At 37.0% G+C, this 17,553-nt stretch overlaps 1 protein-coding gene across 1 annotated transcript; it reads right to left on the bottom strand.

The window, feature by feature from the left end:
* Positions 1–715: 715 nt before the first annotated feature.
* Positions 716–13,613, bottom strand: LOC139958951 (uncharacterized). Its single transcript, XM_071956407.1, has 16 exons — positions 13,349–13,613; positions 12,493–12,612; positions 11,603–11,751; positions 11,287–11,437; positions 10,618–10,662; positions 10,031–10,233; positions 8,730–8,810; positions 7,999–8,116; positions 7,248–7,460; positions 5,853–6,026; positions 5,163–5,344; positions 4,329–4,412; positions 3,633–3,847; positions 3,130–3,270; positions 2,172–2,373; positions 716–1,121 (listed from the first exon to the last, which is right to left on the bottom strand). The coding sequence occupies exons 1-16, from the start codon at positions 13,473–13,475 to the stop codon at positions 897–899; spliced, it is 2,430 nt and encodes an 809-aa protein (XP_071812508.1). The 5' UTR covers positions 13,476–13,613; the 3' UTR covers positions 716–896.
* Positions 13,614–17,553: the final 3,940 nt, after the last annotated feature.

Raw genomic sequence — 17,553 nt, 5'->3', positions numbered from 1 at the left:
CAGTCCCCTCACATGGAGATTGTAAATGACACAAGTCCCCTCACATGGAGATTGTAACAGACCCTAGTCCCCTCACATGGAGATTGTAACAGACCCTAGTCCCCTATCATGGAGATTGTAACTTACCCCAGTCCCCTCACATGGAGATTGTAACAGACTCCAGTGCCCTCACATGGAGATTGTAACTGACCCCAGTCCCCTCACATGGAGATTGTAACAGACCCTAGTCCCCTATCATGGAGATTGTAACTTACCCTGGTCCCCTCACATGGAGATTGTAACTGACCCCAGTCCCCTCACATGGAGATTGTAACTGAACCCAGTCCCCTCACATGGAGATTGTAACTGACCCCAGTCCCCTCACATGGAGATTGTAACAGACCCTAGTCCCCTATCATGGAGATTGTAACAGACCCCAGTCCTCTCACATGGAGATTGTAACAGACCTAAGTCCCCTCACATGGAGATTGTAACTGACTCCAGTCCCCTCACATGGAGATTGTAACTGACTCCAGTCCCTCACATGGAGATTGTAACTGACTCCAGTCCCCTATCATGGAGATTGTAACAGACCCCAGTCCTCTCACATAGGAGTTGATTCCAGTCCCCTCAGTCACGTGGAGAATGTAACTGTATGATAATGACGATCGATGTTACGTCCAGTGAGTATCACTACGATCGTAAAACATAATATACAGTACAGACACCTGTTAGCTCGTTGTAAAAACTGTTCAAGTCTCGTTGTAAGTCAAGTAGATTTGACAATTCAAATCAAACGTAAGACTTTAAATTTAGGCATTTTGTTGTCATTTGTTCTGTTTAATGCCGTCATGAAGGATAAATCCTTATGGCTAATTCGCATTCTCAATATCGACATTAACCTCTGAACAATCTACCTACTCTTCTTCATCAGCTCTATGTGTACTTCTGTTACCAATACCATCATCATCATCTTCTTCCCTCTTGCTGCCATTCTCTTCATCTGCATCTTCTTCAAGAATAGGATAAGTTTTATTTCCGACGCTGAAGGTACTCGAACTGACAAATGACATAGCACTTCCATCGCCACTAAAGAAGGCCGAGTCCTTTGACCCACTAATCTCGGACGCGTCCAATCGATCCTGTTTGTGGAGAGAAAAGGAAGAATAATGTGTGCCAGTGTCTGTCTTACTTCACATGCCATTCAGGCATGGTCATGTTACTGGTGTCCCGCATCATGACCGGTGTCCTGCACACGATATATAGCAGGTCTATTAATTTCATCGTCATTGTCTACATGACCTATATACATGTAAAAACTCAATGTGGAACAGTGTATATATCATTATCCATTGTTGCATACATGTATATCATAGCGTATATATACACACACATGTACAAAGCATGAGTACAGGTACAACAGCACGAGTACGACCACAAGGAGAGTTCTCGTTGCTAAGAGTCCGAGTACTACCTAAACAATGTACTAAGAACCAGTACGATTAATTTATCGTTTCGTTTATTTCCCTTTTTTTTCTTTTTTTTACAATTACATTCACAATAATGTATAATACCAATGTCAAAGAAAGAAAAAAAGCATGGAAAATCTGAAAAAGCTACGCTTGTACACTCATAAAGTGCAGATTCACCATGAACAAATTAAATACAATACGCTAACTACACCCCCCCCCCACCCTTGCTCTGATAGCTAAACAAAAGTCCAAAGTAACCCGAATCAGAGTACAAGTACTGGCATCTATGCGAGTACGGTATATCACAATACAATTCTGGTAGAAAAGAGAAAACACCATTCCTTGTTTATCCACATATTTATTTAAAAATTAAAAATTAAAATTGCTGCATCATCGTGGAGGCTTCGTCAACATTGTTGTGTTATGCGACATGAGGATGTCTGACGTCTGAACTTTCGAGTAATGCAGGAACCCCACCCCTCCACCCCCACACCCCCAGGATCCCCCACCCCTCCCAGGCGACGTTAGACATATATGCAGACGCTTGTACGCCCCCATAAAACAATAGCTTATACACGTAACATATACTACCGCCAAGACTGAAGTAAAGAAGACACCCACACACACATGCACCGCCACCTCCCCCCCCCCCCCATCCCGGCCAGCCCGATATATTTCTCTACAAGTAAAGAAACTTCTGTTTAATGAACGCCAACTTACAAAGTCGAGTTTGTAGATTAGGGATTTTTTCCTCATAGCTCCTGTCACGGGCTTTACTTCTTCTTCTTCTTCTCCTGCTAATACGTAGTTAGCATCCTCTGATGTGCTTTTCTCTAGTAAGAAATTTATTGTCTCTAACAGATTGCTAAACTCGGGCCGATCTTCTGGAAGCAACTCCCAACAAGACTTTATTAATTTATCACTGAAAGATATTTAAAAGACAATTCATCAATGCTCAATTGATACTTTACTATTGTAGCAATAACAGTGTCAAGAGTTTGCTTTTACATTGCTGGGGAGAGACCGTTAAATACCAATTGAGTAATAACATTGTCCGATTATATTCTTTGTGTTCGATCTTTCGTCAATAACACTGATGGCATAATAATAATAATAAAAATAACATATGAGTGTGTCAGTTTTCAATTGCAAATGAACAACTTTTCAATCACAAAATATTTATTAGTGCTCATTATTTCAAGAGAAAGTTTTAAGCAATCATAAGTTCCAAAACGGCTTGAATAAATGAACTTTTTTTCCAATGCAAATGTAAGGTGCATGAGGTACACGTTGTTGTGACTGACCATACAGTGCATGCTACGGAATGCTATGTGTATCAAACATTTCCAAAACAATATAAGGGCATGTCCAAAATAATAAAAGCATGTTCAAATGTATATAAACATAGGCATTCCGTACTTGCCTTCGAGTGTGTTACACGATGGAAGATATTATTAAACAGTTAACAAGAGAGGTTAGCTGTTTTTCTTCTTGAGGCTTTTGAAGAGATAAGCTTCTACATATTACATTACATGCAACGACTCCGGTCCAGTCCAACCGTCCACCACCCCCCCTTCCCTCAACCTCCCCTATCCGCCCTACCTCACTATTATGCAAACACAATCACCGTGAAAGGAATCTAACATTTTAAACCAAAACTCAAATAAAAAACAATTACATGAAACGAGGTGTTTCCTGAGGACACGTCAAACGGTAACCGTTCTTCAGTTTGTGCAGAACTTCGTTGATCGACATACCGTGATACGGTGTCTCAAGACCAAATGTGACAATCTCCCACATTAACACACCGAAAGACCATCTAAAAAATAAACAAAGCATATATATATATGTATATATATATATATATGTATATATATATATATATATATATATATCAGAGATTTATAAACAGCTAAGTGTCGTTGTTTCATGTAAATGTTATAAGTTTTAAACGTCACAGAGTTCATTAATATCGCTTAGTAATCTGACTACTAGAATTATGTCTCTATTTGACCGGTGAACCGGTGTACATTTGATACAAATTTAACTTGTTATGGTCCTATTTTTTAATTAGTTTTGTTTATTGGGGGTGAGGAGGGTTTCACACTTTATTTAAATGTTTAAGGATGCAGTCTATATTATTATATACATATTTGGGTTATTATATTTATATATACTTACACATCAGTCTTCAAGGTACAGTATTGGTGTTCGATTGATTCAGGACTGTACCATTTGTAAGGTCTCTTAGCATTAGCTTGCAGCCTTGTGTACCCTTTCTGATACAGGTCGTCAGTTAAACCAAAGTCAGTGATTTTTATCAGCAGATCACGTCCAACCAGTATATTTCGAGCTGCTAAATCTCCGTGGAAAAATCTAGTAGTGGAAACGAAATTCTGTGGAAAAGCAAAAATGAGGATTTTCAAAAGAATATTGCCATGCAGGTTTCATTGAGACGGGAACAGTTTTGCTGATATTGACGTTTTCTGCAAGAAGAATGCAAACTTTTCTCTCCAAAACCATAAACAAAAATTGAACTTTTGACTCAAATCAGTTTCAGAATATACTCATATTTTGGTTTATGCAATTCGGTCCATTTCTCTTTTAATGATTCTGTCACGTGTCCCTTGCCTGAGGCAAATTTGGGCAAGAGTGACTGTTTTTAACGGATTGATGTTTTGGATTAAAAATATAGAAGGTGTTTTACGCATACCCTTCATTCCCCAAGGAGTTACGGTGGAGGGGGATGGGGATTAGATTTACAAACATTAAGGCCAGATGATGTATTAGTCCTTGTGGAAGCAATGTTTGTCCTTTATGTCCTTGATTATAACATAACTATCTAGCAACATTAACCATGCAATGTTGGTCACTCACCATCCCATCCGCAATTTGTCTCGCAATCTGAAGTTGGTTGAATGTTGATACTTTGTAGATTGGGTTTAACTTCCAGTTTTCCTCCTATAACCAGAAAGAGGGAGGCAACAAAAATTTAAGAAGGGGCACGGTGTCCGTGTCCTGTTAACTAATGAGTTAAAAAAATTGATGTTGCAAAGCGACCGATGAAGTATAAATAAATGTCGACATCCAGGAGAGCGCCTGCGACAAAATGGTAGTCATCTTTTAGCAACATCAATTTCGGGACCAGTAACGACGATCGTTCATGTTAGTAAATGTTAATCTGGAAAGAATTGACACCACTGCCTCAGGAGCCTTACTTTTCAATATTGTCGAATCAGATCATATAGGTATAGCGCCATCTCTCTGGATTTTTATCGAAAGCAATAAAGAACTACACAGTTTTAGTTTTAGTAAAACGTATAAAGAAAGGAATTATGACATCACGTGCAAAGGGGCGCAATTTTCATTTCCGTTATGCCACGGTTATGCTAAATATTCAGTCTTGATATTGGAGGTGTCCAAGCCTTGGAGGGGTTCCTTAACCTTTAAAAATTTTTAGTAAAATAGAGGGAACCTTCATGCAAAGTGGTGCTCTAATAGCAACTTTTTTAAACAATGTTGAGAATTTTCAACTGTTTAGGTTTTACCGTACATGATACTCGTTACAGTATACTCTTGTGTATACTGTAAACTATTGGATTTTTCATGTAACATTCTTTCAGTCAGTCAGTGAGTTGGGTGGGGGTAGCCCCCCCCCCCCCCATCTCTCTGCCTTATATTGGTCATTTCAAGATGTTTACTAAGACTTACATGACAACACTTTCTAAGGAAGTGTAGTAAATCACCGTTTTCCATAAAGTCAGTGATAAGATAATACGGTGTGTCCAATGTACAGCATCCTAATACCGAGACTATGTTAGGATGCTTGCCTAACTCCAACATCAAACGAATCTCATTCTTGAAGTCCTCTATCACCTCGGGAGCAATAGCGTCTAAAATGCAATCGAAAAAAAGTGAAAAACATTTTAAATTGTTATAATATAACTATTTCCTTCCTTCCTTCCTTCGTCGTAAAATTGTATTGGTTGCTTGGGTTCTTGCCTGGTAGCTTAGGCTTGCCAAAGGTTACTAATTTGGTCGCATGGTTGCTTGTCAACTTACTTACTTACTTGCTGGTATTAATTGTCTGCTTGCTTACTAACTTGTATGCTGTATTTCTTGACATATAACCTACAAAGGAAACCTACGAATTAATGGGCCAATTTTGTTGGGGGTAGAGCAGAGAGATGGTCCCTGGTATAAATGTAAGAGGACTTGTATGAACAGCAAATCGAAAACATGGTTTTCATTAGTTTTCCAGAGTGCACTCAATACTGTGGTCTTTTCCCCACCTTATACTTCGAATACGTGCATGGTAGGCTAAGATGGTAATTTTGTGAGGAGTTGCTTTCACACCATATATAGTATCGCCCACAAAAAAGTTACGAAAACTGCACTGACCTTTAGGTTTCTTGATGGCCACCACTGTCCATTGGTCTTTTCCTTGTAGCTTAGCTTCTCCTTTAAATACTTCTCCGAATTGTCCACTTCCAAGCCTCTCTCCTTCCTTGATGTGTTGATAATCCAATATTTCAACAGCCCTGAATTCGGGAGCCACTGATTCAATCGTCCGGCCTATAATAGAGAGAGTTAGACCAAAACGAGTAAATATATATGATTTTGTAAAATACTGAATCTAAAATATCGAAGCCTTCTTAACGTTACATATGATGATGACATTTGTTACAGCGTCCAGACTGTTTTGTTAGCGCTTGCAGGACAGCCGCACTCGCAGTACTGATTCAGTACCACAGTACCGTTGATGACTCCTTCAGTTATCAACCCGTTGCAATCAGAAAACTCTGAAGTAAAGGAATGTCCTGATGATGCTAAGCTGTACCCTGTATATTGACCATGAACATTTACGCAAAGAGAGAAAAACTAAATAAAACAAAAGGTATACATGTGTTAGCGACTATATATTAAAAGACACAATTACGAAGTGGCAGCCTTCAGACATGCACGACAATTTTAAAAGTTAGAATATCTCTTCAACGAAGCAACAACTTTCCGTTAGCTGTTTCGTAGAATTGTTCTTCACAAAGAACTCTCTCATATACTCTATAAATATGATTTAATTTTTATTGTTGTCCCTACTCTTGATACTTTACGACATGACTGGGTTTTTTTAAATTGTTTTAGCCAATCGACTTTATATACTTCAGTGTACAAAACGTATTGAACAGTTTTGACTCTGTTCTGTCTACTTCTTGTCTATAATCTGCAGTCAATATCTCTTTTTCGGTATTTATGTTTTGGTTTTCATTTTCTGTTCGTCTTTTTGGTCACTATATATCCTTCCTAACAGTATTTCTGTTCTCTATTGTCCTTCATATTATGATATGTTTCTACTGTACTATGTGTGTTATGTTTTCTTACATGAACGATAAATATGAGAAATCAATTTGAATTAGATAGATATTTATTCAGCCAATCATATAAAAATACAATGGAAATTGGTTGATAACAAGAGCTCAAAACATTAAAAATTGTAAACAACATATAAGACGTAAAATAATATACATAGATATGATAAATCCTATACAATGTACAAAAAATATGAAAATGTATACTCACAATATAATGATGAACAAAAATATAAAATGTACCTACAAAATATTAAAGCGTACAAAAATATATAATTGCCCTCAAATCCAATATAAAGTCTACAAAGTATGTAATTGTACATAAAATATTAAAATATAGGAGTATAAAATTATTGAACGATTTTGGTGTGCATTGAATATCTTCACAGCATTTGACTTAAACTGAACATAACGTATACCAAACACTTACCAGATGCAATTGATACTCTTTGGAAAGTAGGTCTAAATACCAATGCCTCGTCATCGTCTTTAGTTTCACGTTTTCGACATTTTAATATCGCGATGAAAACGATAACCAGGATTACTAAAAGTAATACAGCGATAACGACCCACGTGATAGTTGACGGTGGTGTGGGGTTTGGCGGCGGCTGCGTCTGCTGCTGTAATGTTGGCATGGGAGGACCTATATTAATAGAAAAGAAAAAGAGTGTTATGTGAGAACGAACTGATATCGACAGGGCTATACGTGCTTTATGTACTTCTCAGAGCAATGCAGCAGAACCACCATCCCTTGCATGTTCGGCATATATGATGTTGAACGATGTGGTCTTGCCAGAGTGCATAAATTACCAAAATTATGTAATCAAACATAAAGAAGAAAAGTTTAAAAAAGATGTGTCTTAACAAAACAAACACCTACTGTGGATTATATTTTCTGTATATATAGGTACAGTAACTTTTTTTGCAAAAAATTAATATTTCAATATATAATAATAATAATAATAATAATTTAACATTATGCATATTGTAATCAATGTATGTAATGCGATCTTCGGCTATAACTCTTGACTGCCCATATCATATATACATATCACTTGCTCAACTCCTATACCCCTCTTTCGTTATATGAATTAGGAGATACTTCGAGTTGGCAAACTGATTAACTGACTCAGATCTATATAGGAAAATAATGCCTTATGAGCCAAATTGCACTGACTTACCGGCCGTTGTGGTGGGAGTTGCGATAAAGACTCGGTAGTTAAGAGTCCGTACATTGCCTTCTAAAGAGGTGCTTGCTGATGAGATACTGCCAACTTCCAGGTTAACAATGGGTGCTATCTGTAACCAAGCGAGAGTTATTCTCTCTTAATTGTAATAATTGCAATCCCATAATTGTTTCAAGTAATTTTTTAGTTTAGTTGATTTTGATAACTGTTTTTGTCTAGCAATATTATTCAATAGCTAATCACATGACAATTGGTTATATAAGACGTGGAGCCAGAAGGGTATGGGGAAGCACCACCTTACCTCTTTCAATCACACACACACGCACACGCGCGCACACAATGTAATTATTTGCACAACTTTGCGTATTGACCTATACAAGTATATGCCTATATCTTATTGTTATTATTATTATTTTGGGCCTAAATATGCCTTCGGATGCTCCATTTCGAGACTAACATTTATGTTTGAATGCAGATTTTAAAATAATGCTTTTCATACAATTTGTTAAGCTCAAAATACCCTGTTTGAACTCAACAATGTATAACTGAATAATTAGAAGAAAAGTAACGAAAGTCTCTTAGTTAAAGATTTAGGAATCAACCAGTTATGCATGGGGTACTGAATCTGTGGCTACAGAAGAAAATTTCAAAGTTACAACCAAATTCAAATTGGCTCAAGATGTAGTTAAAGCCGAAAAAACATGAGATCACTAAGAAAACCTTACCCTAAACTCATTAAAACTGTTGTTTCGTAAACCTGTGAAGTTCGTTTCAAATATGGTATCTCCCGTAAAGTTTGCCCCCTCCTGTAAAATGGAACGGACAAAATATGATTGTTTCATCATAAAGGTGTACAAAGAAGCGAGTTCAACTCTAGCAAACGTAATATAGCCTTCTGTTTGTAATCACAGTCCAATGCCCATGTAGGCCTATGTATGCGAACGTTGCTTTGGCTCCCTAAAGTTCTGAACTTGGTTCTGTTCAGGCAGACCAGTCTTATTATATTCACAGGGTGGTGGTATGGCAAGCCGTTTTAACATTTACCTCCTAATTTAACTTAAGTAGAATTAATTCCACTTTAGTGGAGTACAATTAATCTTAAGTAAAATTAAATGCACTTAAGTAGAATTGTATTTTACTTAAGCTTAATTGTAATCCCTTAAGCGGAATTCCTATTATTTTAAGTTCAAACGTATTTTTGTCTATATCGTATTTTACTTAAGTAAAATTCAATTTAGCTTAAGCTTAATTGAATTAAGATTAAGTAGAATGCAAGTTTACTTAAGTAAATACAATTCTGCTTAGGTACGGTACAATGCACTTCTACTTAAGTAAAATGCTATTCTACTTAAGCACAATGACTTCTCAGTTTTACTTAAGCTAAATTACACTTTACTTAAATAAAATAATAAAGTGAAGTGTGATTGGTCAATCTATTTCACTGAAGTGAAATGGACTAACGTTTATAAGTGAAATGTGATTGGTCAATCAGTTTGCTACTCGTTGCGTCACTTGCCGCGAAATCCGACTTTGTATACTATTAAAGAGTCACGTTCAAGACGTACTAGTTACGTAAGCAATAGAAACAAAACTACGTTTACAATGAACGTTAGACATTCGGAAAATGCAGCCAGCAATCAATCATTGTACACACTGATGCAATTGGATGGGTACTTTCAAGGGCAAAGGAACGACTACAACACGACGTATTATACTTAAGTGGAATTAATTCTACTTAAGTAGACTAAAGGAGGTAAATGATAAAAAGGCATGCCGTATTGTGTAGTCCCTTTACAGGCAAATGTTTTTCATGATAATTCCCCATAAGATGAAAGGTAACACGGTCTTATTTTTCATGGAAGTAATCCGAAATGTTTGCCTTCACTATACGCTATAACTAATGTATATTTTAAGTATGACAGTATACGTAAATGTGTTCATAAATTTGGCAATAACGACCGACGGCCAACAGTCGTGATATAGTTAATCAATTAATACTGACAAGCGATCATTTCATGCGGTATACCTGTACGTTGGTGAATAATATGTTGCTGGTTGTTTCCACGTTCAACTGTCTCCGTCTTATCGAATAAAATTGCACCTCACCATTCACTTGAACCGGTCTCTGCCACGACAAACGTACGGTCACGGTCGGTATGTTGTCTTCATTAAGTCCAACAATGACTTCAGCAATAATGAAATTGACAACCTCCCCGGAAATAATAATATCTGTATAAATGTGATGAAAAAGGTTTCTTGGTAGGTGCTATACGGTAACTTATGTTTTTGCGAAACTTCCAACCCCTCCTGCTACCCCTCCACGCTCCCCTTCCCCTCCCTATCACCTTCCCTACACCTCCACCGAGCTCCATGTATGTTGCCCGAAAGCACGAAATGTCCCTGACTCCAAAATTGAGGGCGTATATATATTAAAAAGTTGTGAATAGAATGGGGAAGCTGAGTGGCTCGAATAAATTCCCTTAAAATAGACAATTTTGTGATTTTCAAGTCAAGCAAAGAAAGATTTAATGAACTATCTGGGAAAGTTTCTGTTAAATTCAATTCGTTAATCCCCTATATAGACGCCCGAAAATCAGATAGTCTAGTACTTACTTTGATTGCTGCAATATTCAGCATCGTTTGTTTCGCGGTAACAGTCTATGGACAAAACAGAGACCAAACGAGACAAAATAAATAGAGAGAGAGGGGAGAAAGTCACAACTGTTAAAAAAAAAATCAATCAATTTTGTAATTTAAGTTCTTCATGTTTTGCAATCATTTATCATATAAGGTGACATCTAGGAAATTTGAAGATTTTTCAAAGACAATGCATTTCAATGTTTTCAATTGTAGTTACTTGGATTAAGAAACAACTGCATGTTTACTAAATTATGGAGTAGATTAGCCTAATCTAAAGGTTGATCACACTAACATTATATACGCACGCGCACATGCTACACGCAGTGTCCTTTTTGTTTTTTTGTCTTTCAATTAACTATAGCGATATGATTCCTTCGACTCTGGAAATCTAGTCTACTTTGAGTCCATAAAAACAGATACGAAAATCAGATATTTATTCAAGTCATGTTTGTTCTATCCTTGTGCATACCGTATATGTGAAATAAACTACCACTAGACATGACTCAGGACTGCATTGTTATAAATAAAATAAAAATCATTTTGGAAATTAGGATAATAAAACAAAACATTGACAAATTATATTTTTTGTTAAGTTGACGTTCTAAAAGGATTATGATAAAAAGATAAGAAAGAAAAACTGACCTGGACTTTTGAATTGAGGGTAGTTTACTGTGTCACCGGCTAAACATATCGGTACACCCAAGACGGCCATGTTGCTCAGATTTAAAGTACGAACACGGAAAAAATAAACAAACCCGAAAGATATGTCTTTAAATACGACGCTGCTGTCATTCTGAAATTATATACAAAAAAAAAATATCTGAAGTTTGACTTCTTGTTTCTTTACTTTGGTGACGTTGCTGAGAGTGGTGGGGTCGGTTAAAAGCTGAAAAACCTGACTAAAGAGACTATTTATCACGTGACTATTTGTGAATGATGTTACGTTGTGTACTCATACCGTTATAACGTTGGTAGGATTTGGCGGCAGGCATGGCTGGAATACTGGACTATCACTGCAGGAACCCTGACCAAAGGTAATCCCAAACGGGGCCTGTAGATCTTCAAAGGATACAGTTTTACGCCACTCGACTTCATAATGTACCAGTACTGAATATAGGAAAATAAAAGTACGAAATTATGCAAAAAGCAATCTAAATTGACTTTTAAATACATCATGCACTAACAGATTGAACGTGAAAAAAACGTGAAGACTCAGATGTATTAGCATGTGTGCGTATGCGTGTTTGCGTATGCGTGTGTGCGTATGCGTGTGTGCGTATGCGTGTTTGCGTATGCCTGGGTACGTATGCGTGGGTGCGTATGCGTGTGTGCGTATGCGTGGGTGCGTATGCGTGGGTGCGTATGCTTGTGTGCGTATGTGTGGGTGCGTATAAGTGTGTGCGTATGCGTATGAAAAGTTCTACACGCCACTCGGCCACTGAAAGTATGGATGTATCGGTATACTACATGCAAAGAAGATTATATTTTATTTTTCTAAAGAGTCTAATGAGTGTTTTAGGGGCCCCCACATAAGGTAGTGCCCATGGCCCCACATAAGAAAGTGCCCAGGGCCCTACATAAGATAGTTCCCAGGGCCCCACATTTCTAAACCTTGCCCTGAAAAGTTGAACTTACAATACATAAATCAACATGCGTATTCGAAGTAGGTAGAAAATGAACGAACTAATTATGACGGACCAAAAATTCATGGCCTATTTTCTGAGAATTTTCTGAAGTGTTCGTTCTTACAGGTACTGTTCGTATTGATGAAGCCATCCTTGTGTTTGTGGGGCCAGGCCTGTCTGTGCGTTAACCTTTCCCCGATAAATATTCAGTATGAGTAGTTACCATTCGTATCAACTGGATCCCAAGATATGAGCGCATCAAGTCTCCATCTGTTTGATAGATCTGCTGTGGTATTCTCTGAGATAATGTATTGAACCCGTACTGTAGTCTCATTGACATTAACTGAAAAGTAACCCGTACACAAGAGTTACAAGAAAAACATCAAGCTCGGAATTAACTGGTGATAAAAATAATTTATATATATATATATATATATATATATATATATATATATATATATATATATATATATATATATATATATATATATATATATATATATATATATATATATATATATATATATATATATATATATATATATATGTTTGGTCTCTAGAGTAGGGCAAAATATGTCACCAAAAACAGAACTAGTATTGTTCGATATAGGTGACAAACGCCTACAGTGGAATTACGATCTTCCTTACCGGTTTCGAACCTCTGGACATACAATCAGCGTCTATAGCCTAGTGGTTAGGGTGTCCGCGTACAGAGCGGGAGGCCCGTGGTTCGAATCCCGGTGGAGGCTGAAAGTTTTTTCACTGTTCTTGATTTTCCAACTCATTACGATTTTCATTTATATATATATATATATATATATATATACCATATACATATTTATAAATACGGTATCGCTGTTCACGTTTAGTAACGATTAAACAGTTAGTATACTTTATACTATCTTGGAGTTTTTTTTATTTTTTGGTCAATCAAGTTTCATTCCCAACGACATGTTTGAAATGCTGAAATGCCAAATCTGCGGTCTTGTGCTCAGTTAAGCTTACTGCTGCTGTATGGAGAAAGAAACACAAAACTAAACTTGACACTATGATTGAATTATGATAGGAGTTAAACTCACCCGGTGTATTACAACAAGAATCGGAGCCCATACAGAAAAAATCCTGAACGACGCACGTAATGTTGGTTATGTTGATAAAAATTACGAAACAGAACAAGGCAATACATGTTAAATAACCCTTCCCCATTGTTGACGAAAAATCACTGTAAGATAAAACTGTCGAGTTTCTGTTGACTGAAGACGTTTGGCACTGGTATCAGAGTTGGAATGGTATACTTTGGAGGGCAAGCATCGCAGTCGAAATAACTATAGTTGAAAATCCAGTACAGTATGTGTGATAACTCTTTAGACTACCTGTGAGCAATCAGCCGTGATAACCTTGGCTTAATTGTGAACTCTCTGCAAATAATACTTGGTAGCGACTACTCACACAAAGTATAAATTACGACTAGATAGTATAGACGATTACTCTATTTGGATTGAGTTGAATTATGACCCTGAAATTGTTAACTATATGGAAATATCCACAAACCTAACATAACTTGTAAAATAATAGAAAGTGTATCTTCTATATCGCACTCATATATGATGGGCCGCTAATTGGAAATTTATTGCGAAGAAAGGTTTATGTTAATGTTGCCACTTATATTGCAGACTATTGGTGGGAATTACGACACACTTTATATCGGACCCCACCCCAACCCCACTTTGTTTTCATATAGAAGCTTAAACTTTTGCGAAGAAGTAACTCCATTACTTTGCCCTATAAGGTATACACTACATGTTTTCAATGTTTGTTAATATTACAACATGACTTGAGATATATGAATTTATTATTAAATTGTTTCATATAAAAACAACTACATTCGCCAACTTCACAGAACTTAGCCTTTACCTGGTTTGGGCATCTTTTCAGCAACTTATATACTCATAGGTTTTACCTCTACAAATGTACCCTTAATCTACCCTAAGTATACCCTATCTTCTAGCAATATTTTTAACATCAGAGTGCACACTCCTCCCCTTCCCCCTTTGTCCCTCCCCTCCTCCCCCTCTCGAATAATGTACATTATAATATCCGTGTTGTGTTAACAATGAGATGTATACAATTTGATCTTTTAAAGCTTGCTCCTTTTGTTACAAACCTCTCTTAATTATAAAATAAATCGCACAATTTCAGTCCATATAACTTGAAGTAATCGAAATCCCCTCCCACCCCACCCCAACCACCGGCCCCATACAAAATAACCTATATGGGCATGTATATACCAACCACACATAATACTGGCAAGTTCATATTGCTTTGTAAGATAACTCGACTATTTTTCAATACTGGTGGATCGAAACCAATAGCCGATACGCTACAATTCACTTATATGAAAGACGTTTGATTAGTCAGTGTTATACGTCACAATGGCGAAGGATATTACAGTCATACGTCATATAGAGAATACCCATGCTAGCCTAAGCAAAATACGCAAAGGTGATAAAAGAAACTATTGTTTATGTTGCGAACAATTATATAAACAGAATTGATGAGTATTGCAATATTTCAGCAAAGGAATTTAAAGACGTCAGCACGGTTTGAAAGTTTGCCAAATAAGTGCATGCTCCCATTCACTCTCTTTCCCCGAAAGTTGCCGATAGTTATATATTGCTCAGCTCTCCTCTTTACAGTACTATATATATATATATATATATATATATATATATATATATATATATATATATATATATATATATATATATATATATATATATATATATATATATATATATATATATATATATATATATATATATATATATATATATATATATATATATATATATATATATATATCAGGGTTCTGCCGCTGCCGGTCGGCGCCGACCAGCACGCTGAATTACCGACCGCCACAATCTGCCTGAGTGACTTTTCCGACCGGCACTTATTTTCGATAGGAACTCCAAAAAACAGCTCCATAGCCGGAGGGTCGAACGTACAGAAACAATTTGTTTGAGACTAGGGGAAATCCAGTTCATAACTGTTCAAAATATCCAACACATCACAGTGTCATACTTAGTAAATATTACCAGAGTTCCGCATTCCAGACCAATGACCGTTTTCCGTTTCCAACTTCCGATCGTACTTTTGATAGTTTCATTTATATCTATTTTTATCGCGCGAGACACAGGCACTATCCAGCTAGCTAGTACACATACTCAGAACACTCGGGAAACACTTCGTACAGAATACTCGGGAAGGGCCGTTTCCGGCCATCATGGGGTTTCCTAAACCCAAAATTTTCTTCTATACGCTCCGCGCCAACCGATGGTGGCGCTCCGCTTAGATAGTCCTGCCGGCACTCAATCCACCCTGGGCAGAACCCTGATATATATATATATATATATATATATATATATAAAATATACCCACAAATATATCATGACGATCGCTGTATCTTGCTATGCTGAGGGAAATGGGACAATAAGGGAAAAAATAGTACTGAGGATTTCATTGCTATTTTTTATATATACTGCCACGGCTAAAATGGGGGCTTTCAAGTCCACGGCCCCCAGTTAGTACGCTAAAAAAGGCCCTGCTCCCAGGTGTTACACTCCTTTGGATTTGGCACTGCTGTGCGTTGAATCGTTTTGTATAGAATCGGACCCTTATTATTCTCCCACTCCCCGTCCCCTCCCCCATAACAATGCGTTACATGTAGCCTTTTATTGCGCTAGCGAACATATGGACATAAACACCAGACAACCATTATAAACAAGGAGGCTCTCGGCTTATACCACCTCGTATATGCTATACTAAGTCACCGACAGTCCAGTTAATATATAGTTGGTTTGTAGTATTGTAATATGTGAGCATTGTCTTGATGAATATTGTTGCGCTTAGTCACAAGTGTAGTTTTCACTTATTATTGTTACTTTTTCCTGTAGTATTCAAACCGTGTCAATGACTTAACACGATAAAATGTGTAATTCATGGTAAACACACAGTGCATTAACCACAGCCAAATACCACTGACAAAGAAAAACCAATAGAATAAGTGCTTTTATAACGCTGGTAGAATCAAATTAACGACTAGGCGGATATTCATTCACGCAAAAAGACAGTAATAATACAACATTTTACCATTTTATATTTTATATTTTGTTTTTTGGCACAAATAAAACTAGACAAATTTCACTATTGTACAAACATCAACCAGCAAACACACACGAAGAAAGCATTTAACTTATTATATACAAACACCAAAACACCTCTTTAGCTCTTTAACGTCGAGAACATCGAGAAACCACTGGTCCCTATTACAAACAGCATTACATTACGTGGCATTACTTTCCAACCATTTCGCAAGTAATCTCAGATGGCTGAATATCTGGCATGTGAAATACTTTTTTTAAGGAAAAGTCGCCCAAAAAAGAACCTGGGCACGAAAACCAAACAACCAAACGACTGATCCGCTCTCAACCCCAGTCCCCTTGCATCGGGACTCTGACTGTGTGTATCACCATTCCCCTCGATAGGGAACAGATACTACACATGTGAAATACTGTATCCTCGCTAGACGCAACCAACACGCCAGTAGTCCTTTTTTCCGTGTCCGCCCAATATATGTATATAAACCAAATGGACATTGAAAAGGACTAATTACGTAACACAAATCACGAGGGTACAACAAGCCAATCACGCAAGGACTTCGTTCAAACATGGGCGAATAATTATGCAGCTGAATCTGAACAATTTGAAGTATGGTCAAACAAAGTTACACCAAATATTATGTAACAGACAACAATATACGGAAACACACAAAATACATTTCAGTACAAGATATATTCATTTCCTATTGAGTCACGTGATTCCCTCTCTTTGACCTTCTAGATTATGTGTGTCATTTGCATATCAAACGACCCCTTCTTTTAAAGGTATGCTGTATTGGCCCCAAATGAGCCAGATATTAAATTATGGTCACCTTTGATTCAAAATTCTTAAACTGCTTTTATAACCACCCTGGGGAAATGTTATACCTCACTGGGACATTCAGCCATCTTTTGTACTCACGTAGAATGTCTGAGAACAATTGAAAAGTAAAGACCTCCATGCAGGAAGTACTTTTTGAAAACTTCCTGATATTATATCATGCTATAATTGGGGCGGATACAGACTACCTTTAATCTTTTTCACCAACTCAAATGGTGCATTTCGAGGCAAATTTGTACATTACATTAGGCCTATAACCAGGATTATTAACGTAAGGTTGTTCTAA

This window comes from Apostichopus japonicus, chromosome 18 (assembly GCF_037975245.1).
Source record: "Apostichopus japonicus isolate 1M-3 chromosome 18, ASM3797524v1, whole genome shotgun sequence".
In the NCBI taxonomy this organism is placed as follows: Eukaryota; Metazoa; Echinodermata; class Holothuroidea; order Aspidochirotida; family Stichopodidae; genus Apostichopus; species Apostichopus japonicus.
This window is presented reverse-complemented; position numbering and strand designations above follow the sequence as displayed.

Bases quoted from the DNA above. Each gene is read 5' to 3' on its own strand.
- LOC139958951 (XM_071956407.1), bottom strand. From the start codon at position 13,475: ATGGGGAAGGGTTATTTAACATGTATTGCCTTGTTCTGTTTCGTAATT. The intron at 4,413-5,162 runs GTAAGTCTTAGT...TTCTGGTTATAG, and splicing joins TCCTTAGAAAGTGTTGTCAT to GAGGAAAACTGGAAGTTAAA. The intron at 3,848-4,328 runs GTGAGTGACCAA...GCTTTTCCACAG, and splicing joins GACAAATTGCGGATGGGATG to AATTTCGTTTCCACTACTAG.